This window comes from Bison bison, unplaced genomic scaffold, assembly GCF_000754665.1.
Source record: "Bison bison bison isolate TAMUID 2011002044 unplaced genomic scaffold, Bison_UMD1.0 scf7180017864168, whole genome shotgun sequence".
Classification (NCBI taxonomy): Eukaryota; Metazoa; Chordata; class Mammalia; order Artiodactyla; family Bovidae; genus Bison; species Bison bison.
The window spans coordinates 560,975-574,135 of record NW_011494740.1 but is presented as its reverse complement, the minus strand read 5'-3'; the positions used below and the strand labels follow the sequence as shown (position 1 = coordinate 574,135).

The following is a 13,161-nucleotide window of genomic DNA, read 5'->3' as shown; positions in this document are numbered from 1 at the left end:
GAAAATCCCAGGGACAGAGGAGCCTGGTGGGCTGCAGTCCATGGGGTCACTAAGAGTCGGACACGACTGAGCGACTTCACTTTCACTTTTCACTTTCATGCATTGGAGAAGGAAATGGCAACCCACTCCAGTGTTCTTGCCTGGAGAATCCCAGGGACAGGGCAGCCTGGTGGGCTGCCTCTGTGGGGTCGCACAGAGTCGGACACAACTGAAGTGACTTAGCAGCATGGGGTTCTCATGAACCTTATTCATCTTAAAATGTGCAAATACTGGATCTGTCATTTATTCATGAACAAAATAATGTTGAAATAGCCACTTTCCCTGAAATCAAAGTGAACAATGACTAAGTAGTCCTAATCTTTCCTTCTTTAGAAGGAAAGGCAAATCCATTCTTAGTGATATTACTGAGTCCCTTTTAAACATATTAATTTGTCCGTCCCCACCTCTCTCTCTCCCTTTTGGTAACCATAAGTTTGTTTACTGTGTCTGTGAGTCTATCTTGTAATGAATTCATTTGTATTATTTTTTAGATTCCCTGTATAAATGATATCATATATCGTCTTTGTCTGACTTACTTCTCTAGGTCCATTGATGTTGCTGCAAATGGCAATATTTTGCTTTTTATGGCTGTGCGTGTATATATGTGTATATACATACATACACATATATATGTCTGTATATATATATCACATGTTTATTTTATCCTTTCATATGTTGATAGACAGTTAGATTGCTTCTGTATCTTGACTGTTGTAAATAGTGCTTTGTGAACACAGGGCGGGATGGGTACACGTGTCTTTGTGAACACAGGGCAGGGTGGGTACACGTGTCTTTGTGAACACAGGGCAGGGTGGGTACACGTGTCTTTTCAAGTTAGAGTTTTTGTCTTTTATGAATATATTACCAGGAGTGGGATTGCTGGATCATATGGTCGCTTTATTTTACGGTTTTCCATAGTGGCTACACCAGTTTACATTCCCATCAGCAATATAGAAGAGTTCCCTTTTCTTCACGCCCTCTCCAGCATTTATTATTTGTAAAATTTTGATGATAGCATTCTGACAGGTTTGAGGTGATACCTCATTTCTCTAGTAATTAGCAGTGTTGAGCATCTTTTCATGTGCCTCTTGGCCATTGGAATGTCTTCTTTAAAGAAATGCCTATTTAGGTCTTCTGTCCATTTTGATTAGGTTATTTTTTACAATTGACTTCTGTATATATAGACTTCCCTGGTGGTTCAGACAGGAAAGTGTCTGTCTACAATGCAGGAGACCTGGGTTCGATCCCTGAATTGGGAAGATCCCCTGGAGAAGGAAATGGCAATTCACTCTAGGACTATTGCCTGGAAAATCCCATGGACAGAGGAGCCTGGTAGGCTACAGGCCATGGGGTTGCAAAGAGTCGGACACGACTGAGTGGACTTCACTTTCTGTATATATAAGGGACCTTACTTCCCTTACCAATTCTGGTTGGAGTGGTGGTCGTGGTGATAGAGGTGAATTATTTAGCATATTCTACTCATATGATAATATATAGTCCTTGAAAATGATGTCTATGGAAGTACAGATTACTCTTATTAAAGTGATTTGGTGGTGGCTTAGTCACTAAGTCGTGTCCGAAGTGGGTTGTCATTTCCTTTTCCAGGGGATCTTTTTTTTTTTTCCAGGGAACTAAACCCGGGTCTCCTGCATTGCAGGCAGATTCTTTCCTGACTGAGCTATAAGGGAAGCACATAAAGTGATATTGCTCAACTTAAAATATTTTTAGAACTTTTTATTCAGAATTTGTTAAAGTTACCATGCACATAAGAAAAACTCATTTTTATTAGTTATTGGTTCATTATCTTTTCTTTTAATTCTTTTATTTTCTTCTCTTTTATATTAATAAACTTAGATCTGTTCTGACAGAAGATCTGTTATTTTTTACATGTCTGTGAAACCTTAAAGAGTAAAAGTTGGTAGGCAGTTAGATATATGCTTCTGAAGTTCAAGGAAAAGGCTTTATAGAGACATGAATGTAAATTGTCGTTATCATAGTTAAAACTGTAGGACTGAACATGACCACCTAAAGGGGTTGACAGAAGTCCAACAGTTCTTGGAAGAAAACTTGAGAAGATCTGTAAAAGTTTGGAGGGGTCCCTGTGCTCAGAAATCTGGGGTAACCCTATGGGAAACATGTTAAGAATACCACCAATTAACTGTTGGTTCATTTATGAGCCACTTGCCTACCTGAAATACTTTAATTTTGTTTTTTAATTCCTTGTCACTGTTTAAAAGGGAATACTCGTGTTTCACAGGAAATTGAGTCATTATAAGGTCAGTGATGTCTGAATACACTGTTTCTGCCTTTGAGTCATTTTAACAGTTTATTACTTCCGGTTTTTTTTTATTCTCTCTCCAGAGTAATATTCTAGTCATCATTTTAGATTAATGTAATACCTAGTTTGGTCAGCTTGGTGTATTATTATGATTCTGTTACCTACATCGTACATAATGTTGACTTTATGAATCATACCAAATATCTGCTTTTCTTTCATCCTAGGCAAATACTGCGGTCTGGGCTTGCAAATGAACCATTCAATTGAATCAAAAAGCAATGAAGTCACAGTGCTGTTCATGAGTGGAATTCACGTTTCTGGACGAGGATTTTTGGCTTCATACTCAGTTATAGAAAAGCAAGGTAATTTTCACTTTATATGATGATTCCCACGTTTTACAATTTCTGAAAACAGAAATGCGGTATTTTCTTTGAGTACCTGTTATCTGAGATTGGAATAGAGTAGGAAGATCGAACAGTTTATAACACATACATAAATCTGACAAATAAAATTAAATCAGTTTCAGAATTTTAAAAATTAAGTATACTAACTTTTTATAAAGTCCTTTTATATACTTACCTTTCCTTGGCAGAAGAAATACTGATTTTTCCACTTTTATAAGACTGGAACACAAGCAATAACTTTTAAAAAATCTGTCAGTTACTGAAATAATCAATTTAAAGCTTTATTATCCACAGGTTACCGCTTCATCTTACTGTGTTAAAAACCGTATTACCATTCTTTCCTAAAAAAGTGTGTTGCATACCAGCAGGAGTAATGGGGAAAGTGCTCTCTGAGACACTGCAAAATAAGTATGAGATATTTTCTAAATTGTTAACATTTACAATATGAAGGGGGAGTTAAAAACAAGGCTATTTAGTGGAATAGAATGGAAAATTACCTCAAATCTCTGTAAGCTAAAATGCAGGACTTGAATGAAATCTCTCTCAAGTTTTGGTCACTGTAGCATTCGTTCATTCCCCTCTGCCATTGGGTTCTTGTGGCGAGAAAAATTTTTTTAATTTTACTAATACAAAGAAATCATTTAAAGTAGAAAATTGATAATTATTTTGATATTCAACAATGATTTTATCTAGGCTGACCATTTAAAATTAAAAATTAGCCTCTACTTTATGTTGTGTAAATGAGAAAATCGTTAAGAACCTCCTCGGCATGAGAATGTCTGGGAATGAATGAGCCTGGGAAGGATTCGGGGTGGTGCCAGCTGTTCCTTCCCGGCTATGCTGGGTTTGAGATACACGCTCTGTGCCTCATTAAAAGTTGCGTTAATATACTGTATTGGTGTTTTTCTTTCTGGCTTACTTCACTCTGTATAATAGGTTCCAGTTTCATCCACCTCATTAGAACTGATTCAAATGTATTCTTTTTAATGGCTGAGTAATACTCCATTGTGTATATGTACCACAGCTTTCTTATCCATTCATCTGCTGATGGGCATCTAGGTTGCTTCCATGTCCTGGCTATTATAAACAGTGCTGCGATGAACATTGGGGCACACGTGTCTCTTTCCCTTCTGGTTTCCTCAGTGTGTATGCCCAGCAGTGGGATTGCTGGATCATAAGGCAGTTCTATTTCCAGTTTTTTAAGGAATCTCCACACTGTTCTCCATAATGGCTGTACTAGTTTGCATTCCCACCAACAGTGTAAGAGAGTTCCCTTTTTTCCACACCCATGGGGAGGGAGGAGGGAGGAGGGTTCAGGATGGGGAACACAGGTATACCTGTGGCGGATTCATTTCGATATTTGGCAAAACTAATACAATATTGTAAAGTTTAAAAAAAAAAAAAAGTTGCGTTAAGAGTATAAGAGAGGGGAGCTGCTGTATGTAAAGGAAGATCTGCTTTCCCTTAATCTCTAAGCTATGGGAAAAGGTGTGAAGGCCAATAGAATCCCTCAGAGTGAAAAAGAAAGCTCATTTGAATGGAATAATGGAAAGAAATGAACTGGAAATGTTCTGCTAAATAAATAGTTAATGTATTTGACAGAACAAGGAGACTAAGGCAGCGGGGTGTTGTAGAAGGGACACTGGGTAGCTCTGGAGTAAGAGCTTGCCTCTGCCACCAGCCAGGGGACCTCTGACCGGTCACGTCACCGCGGTGAGCTTCATCTGCAAGTGGGTTAGTTATGAGGACTAAATCTAATAATACATGTTTAGTGTCTTAGGCACATATCACAGTAGGCAGAAAAAAATGTTAGTTTCACCCCTTCACTACTGTACAAACATGTATCTCATTTTTCCCACTGCCCACCCTCCCACTATCAAGAGAATAAGGCAGAAAACACAGTAAAATGATAAGCTTCCTGTCCTTTTCAGTTTTACTTTGTGAAAGTCTTGGGTTATTGGGTGAAAGGATAGAAGATAATTAGTTTCTTATTCTCCTTAAGTTTCTTGTCGCCGTGTCAGTTTAAATTATTTATTCTACATTTTCCCATTTGCCCCTTTCTCTCTTTGTCATTCATTGAGTTAAAAGTTTCTGGAAAATAAGTATCTCCTCTTTAAAAAAAAAAAAAAGTTTCTTACATTGGATATTTAAATTGCAGAGATTTTGATCCACAGGGACCTGAATGTCCTATACTAGAGTTTCTTAAGAACTTAATAGTCATCTCAGATACCAGAAGCACTGTCTGTGCTAAGCTTCAAATAGCTGTGTCACTATTTTAGATGAATCTTAGGCTCCAAAGATTTTTTGAAATATCCACCATAATCTGGAACTTCTTTATAGTAACACTGTCCAAAGTCATAATCATCTTGGGAATTCCTTATTTCACAGCTCGCTCTTGGACTTTTTCTTAATGTTTTTTGTGTGCTCTTGCCCATCCATCAAGCATTTGTTTTATTCGAAGTGAATTGGCTAGATTCAAGAGGGCACTGGTTGAATCTCATATTACTTCTTCTTGAGTGGCCTTTCAGGCATAATTTCTTGTAATGACTTGTTCATTTGAAGGCTGGTTGGCTTTGGTTTAGAGTCTCAGTTTGTTACCATCCAGGAAACCTAGCTGCCACACTGAATTCCATGAATATTTTCAAGGAACATCACATGTGCCCAGCTTCATAACCTAGGTGAAGGTTGAGAGTATTTGGGAATGCAAAAGTGGTGAAAACCTTGCTTCACTGGCTTCCTCATGTGTTAAAGTGTCACAAAGACTTGTTGATGTTATAGTGTGATGTGTTGTTGATAGCATGATTTTGTGTGAGATAGACTAGTTTTTGTTACTTCTTACAGGAGCCCATTGCAAAATTATATTCCCTTTAGTACCTTATTTCCTGCCATATTCCTGGCACTGGGAAGACAGCAGTAAATGAGACAGAGGCAATCACACCTTCATAGGACTTGCAGTAAAGGGTTGGAAAAAGGCATTAAACACGTGGTTGCTGAATTGCAGTTAAAATAAGCGTGATGAAGGAAACATTCAAACAATAAGAGGCCAGAGGGGTACGGGTAGTAGGAGATAGATGAAGATTAAAGCTCTCTTCAAGAAACCACTCCTGAGCCCAGAATCAAAGGATTAATTGGAGGTTCCAGACAAACAAGGAAGAACACTACAAGGAAGAGAATAGCAGATGCACAGGCCAGGAACTTTGAGGGAACTGGAGAAACAGCCAGCACAGCTGAGGTGAAGTGAATGAGTAGAAAGTCAGTCACATTATTCAGGACCTTGTGGAAGATGTAAGGGTTAGAGTTTTATCAAAAAAAAAAAAAAAAATTGCATGGAAGCTATTAGAGCAGAGGAGTGATGTAACTGGATTTATGTTTTTGCAATTCCTTGATCTGTAAAGAATGGGCCAAAGAGAGGGGGAAATAATTGTAAGGAGGCCAGTTAAAAGGCTATTCAGAGGAACCTGGATCAGAGATGATCAAATTAAGATCTTGTTTGGGAAGATCTCCTGGAGGAGGGCATGGCAACCCACTCCAGTATTCTTGCCTGGAGAATCCCATGGACAGAGGAGCCTGGCAGGCTATGGTCCATGGGATCACAAAGAGTCAGACAAGAAGGAAGTGACTTAGCGTGCGTGTATACAATGCATGTTATAAAAGTAGCTCCAGAATTAGGCCAGATTCCAATTTAATTCTTCTTAAAGACTTGAACAGGCGTGTCTTTTCCAGGGAAACATTTCAAAGAGTTAGTATTCGGTCTGCACAAATTCATGTTGAAGTAAGAGGCTTTGGACACAAAGAAGCCTCTCGGGTGAGGCACTGAGTTGCTGTGGTGTCTTGGGCTCTGTACCTGGTGTCCTCTTCCCTTCAGAGTCTAATTTTTGTAATTTATGGTCTTATTCCTCTTTGTTATTTTTAAGATCTTTGAGCAGAAGTTTCCAATCTTTCCCATTACCAGTTACCACTTTTAATTTTCACCTGTAAATGATTTTATCTACCAATGAAAGGAAGTTTCCCTGTTTCCACTGGGTAACATAGAAAGACAGAAAAATATATGAATCAGCACTTCAGTGATAATTAGAAGATTGGTAGTTCTACTCTGACTTGGTGTGTGTGTTAAGTCACTTCAGTAGTGTCCAACTCTTTGCGACCCTATGAACTGTAGTCCGCCAGGCTCCTTTGTCCATGGGATTCTCCAAGCAAGAATACTGGAGTGGGTTGCCATTTCCTCCTCCAGGGGATATTCCCAACCCAGTGATGGAACTAGACTTTCTGAAATTTTTATCTGACAATTGAAGGGACTCCCTGGTCTCTCAGGCAGTAAAGAATCTGCCTGCAATGCAGGAGACCCAGGTTCAATCCCTGAGTCTATAAAATCCCCTGGAGAAGGAAATGGCAACTCACTCCAGTATTCTGGCCTGGAGAATTCCATGGACAGAGGAGCCTGGCAGGCTACAGTCCATGGGGTTGCACAGAGTCGGACACGACTGAGCAACTAACACTTTTTCCTTTTCTGACAGTTGAAGATATTCATGGATTCTGAGGTATCCTGGGGTTAGAAGTTCTGTAGAGCGAAACTTGTTACTGCTGGTCTTACCGAGAGAGGCACAGCCAGCCTTGCACAGGTCCAGATGCACTTAGGTCTTTTAATTCAGAATGATAAATGATGCTGACATTTTTATCCTAAAATGTAAATGTAAAAAACAACATTTACCATGGGACTTGAAAATAAAATAAATTTTATAGATGAGTGCTCTCAATTCCTGGTTTTGAATCTGTTCAACATTAGCCAGTTTCTAAGTAAAGCTCAACATTTCTAGGATGACTCTGGGCAATAATTTTTTAGGTAATTTTAGTTACTGAATAATGAGCTCAGAAGACATATCTACATTTGCATCAGTAGCTTCAGGTCTTTTAAGGCAGCCTCTGTTTGTCATGTGCCATCAATTAGTTGTCTGTGTGTGTGACTCTCTGTGTGTACACATATCTAGGTACATGGCCAGCTGAAAAGTGATAGTCTGATATTCCTTTTTTAAAATGTGAATTATCACTTGAAAAGTAATTTTAAAGCTTATTACTTCAGATTTCATCAATCCAGAGTTTTATAGTGGTCAAAGTTTGCCTTTTTCTTTTTTTTAGAAAGAAACAGGAACTAGTTTAAAATTTCATGTGAAATAAAGTAATCCAATGAAGATATATTAACCTATTCCCTAAGTGGAATTCATAAACACTTGTTTATTCATTGTCTGCCAACACCTTCGAATCTGATGACAGTGTGCATAAGACTTGGGAACAGCTGAGCCTGGCAAATATTCCCACTTGACAGGGTTATTGTTGCTATATGTTAGATTATTTTTAGAATTAACAACAATAGTATAAAAAGTTTTAATTGCTACATTCTTTAACCACATTTTTTTGGCAGATATTTTCCATTTCTTCCATCTTCCATCAGATTATATTAACTTATAAATGAAACATAGGGGCAGAATAGAGAGCTCCTTTCTAATAGAGTCCAGATTTCTGTAACTGGTTGTTTTTTTTCCTGCTTGGGATGTTTTTGGTTTTGAAAATAGAGCATGAATTCCTTGTTTGCTACCTTAATTGTACAGTAATTTTATAGGATCCTTTCTGTTTTGAGTACTATGTTAGCTACGTTTCTGTTTTTAGTTTTTCTGTTGTGTACCTAGTTTCTGTTGTATCTGGCAAGCAGTTTAAAACTTTTAAGCTATTCAGTAAGATTTTATTAATGAAGTCTCAGTTGACATGCATATTTTAAAATTTGTCCTTGTACACAAATCAGTATGTATGGTGTTTGTATACATGCAGAAAAATATCTGTATTTTGTTGTCAATTTGTAGAACTAAGGTGCTGATGAATAGTTTTACCAGTTTTGCAGAGAAAGAGCATTTATAAACACAATTAGTTTGTTAAGATGATATAACCCAAAGAGGCAGTTTATCTTTGTGAGATAAAGTTTATTTCAAGCTGACAGATAACCTGAAGAGCACCTTAATGATTTTAAGTGTTTTCTATGTGGTTTGGGTTTTGTTTTTGTTTTTTTTCTTTTTAGTAAGTTAGAAGTGCTTTGAAGGGGCTGCATATGTATTTGTGCTGACTTGTGCCATCCAGGGGACAAATTCATTCACTGCAACTCTCACTAGATACTATGCGTGTCCTCGATACTAGATTACAAAAGATGTCTTATAATTTTTAATATTTTTAAATGTCTTTTATATTTAATATACAATGTCTTATGTTATTTTAACATGTCTTATAATTCATTTTTTAGTATATAGGCATTTAGGTGTGAAGAGGATTTGATTTATCCATAAGTAGTCTGTGGTCTATTCAACTGTATCACTTACTGCTTAGGCAACTGAGCCATGCCTACATTGTCTGTTTAAAAAAAAATTTTTTTTTAATATTTCCATCTGAGAAAATTTCCCCTGAGCTCCTGTTGTGGACTCAGCTTCCATAGATGGTGATGTATTAATAATCTTTCTAGGAGAAACATAAGACTTACTCTACTCTCAGTATGTAAAAGGAGATTCGATGTAAAATACTACAGAAGTTATCTCCCACTTAGTAAATGTTGGTTTGCTAATGTTAAACTCTCAATCACGATAAATTACATTTTATTATATATGTAAATTTCCCTGACACTACATTGCAGATGGTACAAATCAGTGCCAGGTTCCTATTGTGGAAACAAGGAATTATGCCCAGGGTCATGCAATAATACCGACATGAGAATCAAGTAGAAAGATGAACCTGTCCCTAGTCCGCTAGCTCTTGAATGGACTATCTGTACACTTACAGTGCAAGGTTGCTGACAGAGAGAATTAGGAAAGCATGGTGTCATGTCCCTTCAGGCTCTGGGGAGTTTGTTAGTTAAAAGAATTTCAAGCAAATAAAGGAGGAGAATCTGTAGGTCTACATTGTCTTGCTTCATGTATTTTCTTACTTCTGGTAAATAAATATAATTAGTTATAGTGCTTTATGCTTTGTTGAAAGAAAAGTGGAAGTGTTAGTCAGTCATGTCCGACTCTTTGTTACCCCATGGACTACAGCCCGCCAGGCTCCTCTGTCCCTGGGATTTCCCAGGCAAGAATACTGGAGTGAGTTGCCATTTCCTACTCCATGCTTTCTTGAGTTAGAATAAATACAGGCACTCAAGCATCACTTCCCTCAGGAGTAAATGGCATCAAGTGAACAAAACTTACACCCTGCAGCTAATATAGTTTGTGTTATACTCTTGTGATAGATACTAACACTGCTGCAAGTCATTTTCAATATATTCAAGATCATAACAGTATTAATTGGAGGAAAATCTAAATCTCTTTCACAGTCTGTAGTCTCAGGAATAACCAGTGCTGTCAATCAAAAATATTTCTAAGTTAGTAACCAATATGCTGATACTTTTTATTGTATGTGAACTTATAAAATATTTATCGTATTTTCATAGTATTTTATGTGGATTAGCATTAGATGTCATTTTTAAAAATTATTTCATGAAATAATTATGAAGCTCCCAAGCCTATTCAGTTATTATGTATTGGAAAAATTTTTAATTGTAGTTTAAAGAAAGGCCTGTGTATAAGATATCAATTATGGCTCATAGTGATATTGCTAACTAAGTCAGAGCTGTCTTAGAAAATCTGATGTTGATGTTTTCGTTACGAAAACCCTGAATCTGTCATCCTGTTATTGAATATTGGCTCACCTTTTAATTTTTTTTTAATTTTCTCATGCTCTTCCTCGCAATCACATTATCCTCCCTGCAAAACCCCACTGACCCTTTCCTCCTCTGTGAAGCCTTCTGAGGTTAAGGAAGGCAGATGTTACAGCAGCTCTTCGTGTAGACATTATGATCACACTCACTTCGGGGTAGACACTGCTGCTAAGACCAGTGTAGACTCTGCCCTGTGGATACCACCTGTCCTTTGGGCTGTGCAAGAAAAGAGGGATTGGGTGCTATGGGCTTTGGAAGAACCCCTGTGGCATGCTCCTTGCTACTGCTGCTACTCTGTTGTCCAGAGCACCAAGATGAAGTATGCCATATATTTGGTGTTTTGTGTAGTAATGTGTATGTTATAAATATTCTTTTGTATTTATTAAGGATTAAAATTACCAAAAAAATTTCCCATGCAGAAGCTCTTAGTGAACAGAGTGAATTATATACTGCTGTTCACTGTGAACAAACTACTGATTTTCTGGTGTTACCAGACGTGTTAAAGTGGACCCAGCATAACTGAGCTGACAATGAGTGCTTTATTGGTGCTTCTTCTTGCAGTTATCATTGCCTAACTGTTATGTGTGTGTACTCAGTCGTGTCTGACTCTCTGTGACCCCATGGACACAAGAGATAGCTGGAGTAACAGTCATGTTTGGCCTTGGAGTACAAAATGAAGCAGGCAGAGGCTAACAGAGTTTTGCCAGAACGTATTGGTCATGTCCAACATGCTCGTCCAACAATACCAGAGACGACTCTACACATGGACATCACCAGAAGGTCAATACCAAAATCAGATTGATTATATTGTTTGCAGCCAAAGATGGAGAAGCTCTATACAGTCAGCAAAAACAAGACCAGGAGCTGACTGGCTCAGATCATGAACTCCTTATTGCCAAATTCAGACTTAAATTGAAGAAAGTAGGGAAAACCACTAGACCATTCAGGTATGACCTAAATCAAATCCCTTATGACTATACAGTGAAAGTGACAAATAGATTGGGATTAGATCTGATAGAGTGCCTGAAGAACTATTGACGGAGGTTTGTGACATTGTATAGGAGGCAGTGATTAAGACCATTCCCAAGAGGAAGAAATGCAAAAAGGCAAAATGGTTGTCTGAGGAGGCCTTAGAAATAGCTGAGAAAAGAAGAGAGGCGAAAGGCAGCAGGGAAAAGGAAAGATATACCCATCTGAATGCAGAGTTCCAAAGAATAGCAAGGAGAGATAAGAAAGCCTTCCTCAGTGAACAATGCAAAGAAACAGAGGAAAACAATAGAATGGGAAAGACTAGAGATCTCTTCAAGAAAATCAGAGATAACAAGGGAACATTTCATGCAAAGATGGGCACAATAAAGGACAGAAATGGTATGGACTTAATAGAAGCAGAAAATATTAAGAAGAGGTCTCAAGAATACACAGAGGAACTATACAAAAAAGATCTTCATGACCCAGGTAGCCATGATGGTGTGATCACTCACCCAGAGCCAGACATGCTGCAATGTGAAGTCAAGTAGGCCTTAGGAAGCATCACTACAAACAAAGCTAGAGGAGGTGATGGAATTCCAACTGAGCTATTTCAAGTTCTCAGAGATGATGCTGTGAAAGTGCTGCACTCAAAACTCAGCAGTGGCCACAGGACTGGAAAAGGTCAGTTTTCATTCCACTCCCAAAGAAAAACAATGCCAAAGAATGTTCAAACTACTGCACAATTGTACTCATCTCACACGCTAGCAAAGTAATACTCAAAATTCTCCAAGCTAGACATCAAAACACTACATGAACTGAGAACTTCCACATATTCAAGCTGGATTTAGAAAAGGCAGAGGAACCAGAGATCAAATTGCCAACATCCGTTGGATTATAGAAAAAGCAAAAGAATTCCAGAAATATATCTGCTTCTGCTTGATATGCCAAAGCCTTTGACTTCCACAACAAACTGTGGAAAATTCTTAAAGAGTTGGGAATACCAGACCACCTTACCTGCCTCCTGAGAAATCTGTATGCAGATCAAGAAGCAACAGTCAGAACCAGACAGGGAACAATAGGCTGGTTCCAAGTTGAAAAAGGAGTACATCAAGGCTGTATATTATCATCCTGCTTATTTAACATATGCAGAGTACATCATGCAAAATGCCAGGCTGGATGAAGCACAATTTGGAATCAAGATTGCCAGGAGAAATATCAATAACCTCAGAAATGCAGATGACACCACCCTTATGCCAGAAAGCAGAGTCACTAAAGCACCTCTTGATGAAAGTGAAAAAGGAGAGTGAAAAAGCTGGCTTAAAACTCAACATTCAAAAAACAAAGATCATGACATCCAGTCCCATCACTTTATGGCAAATAGATGTGGAAACTGGTAGATTTTATTTTTGGGGCTCCAAAATCACTGCAGATGGTGACTGCAGCCATGAAATTAAGACACTTGCTCCTTGGAAGAAAAGCTATGACCAACTGAAACAGCATATTAAAAAGAAGAGACATTACTTTGCTGACAAAGGACCATCTAGTTAAAGCTATGGTTTTTCCAGTAGTCATGTATGGATGTGAGAGTTGGACCATATAGAAAGCTGAGCACCAAAGAATTGATACTTTTTTTTTAATTGATGCTTTTGAACTGTGGTGTTGAAGACGACTTGCGAGTCCCTTGGACTGCAAGGATCAAACCAGTCAATCCTAAAGGAAATCGGTTCTGAATATTCATTGGAAGG

At 38.0% G+C, this 13,161-nt stretch overlaps 1 protein-coding gene across 1 annotated transcript in view; it reads left to right on the top strand.

Moving 5' to 3' along the window:
• Positions 1-13,161, top strand: part of DCBLD2 (discoidin, CUB and LCCL domain containing 2) — an 84,488-nt gene that overhangs the window by 38,417 nt on the left and 32,910 nt on the right. Inside the window, exon 3 of the mRNA XM_010841925.1 lies at positions 2,542-2,679. Within this exon, the coding sequence (XP_010840227.1) occupies positions 2,542-2,679 (138 nt within the window). The remainder of the gene's footprint in view (positions 1-2,541; positions 2,680-13,161) is intronic.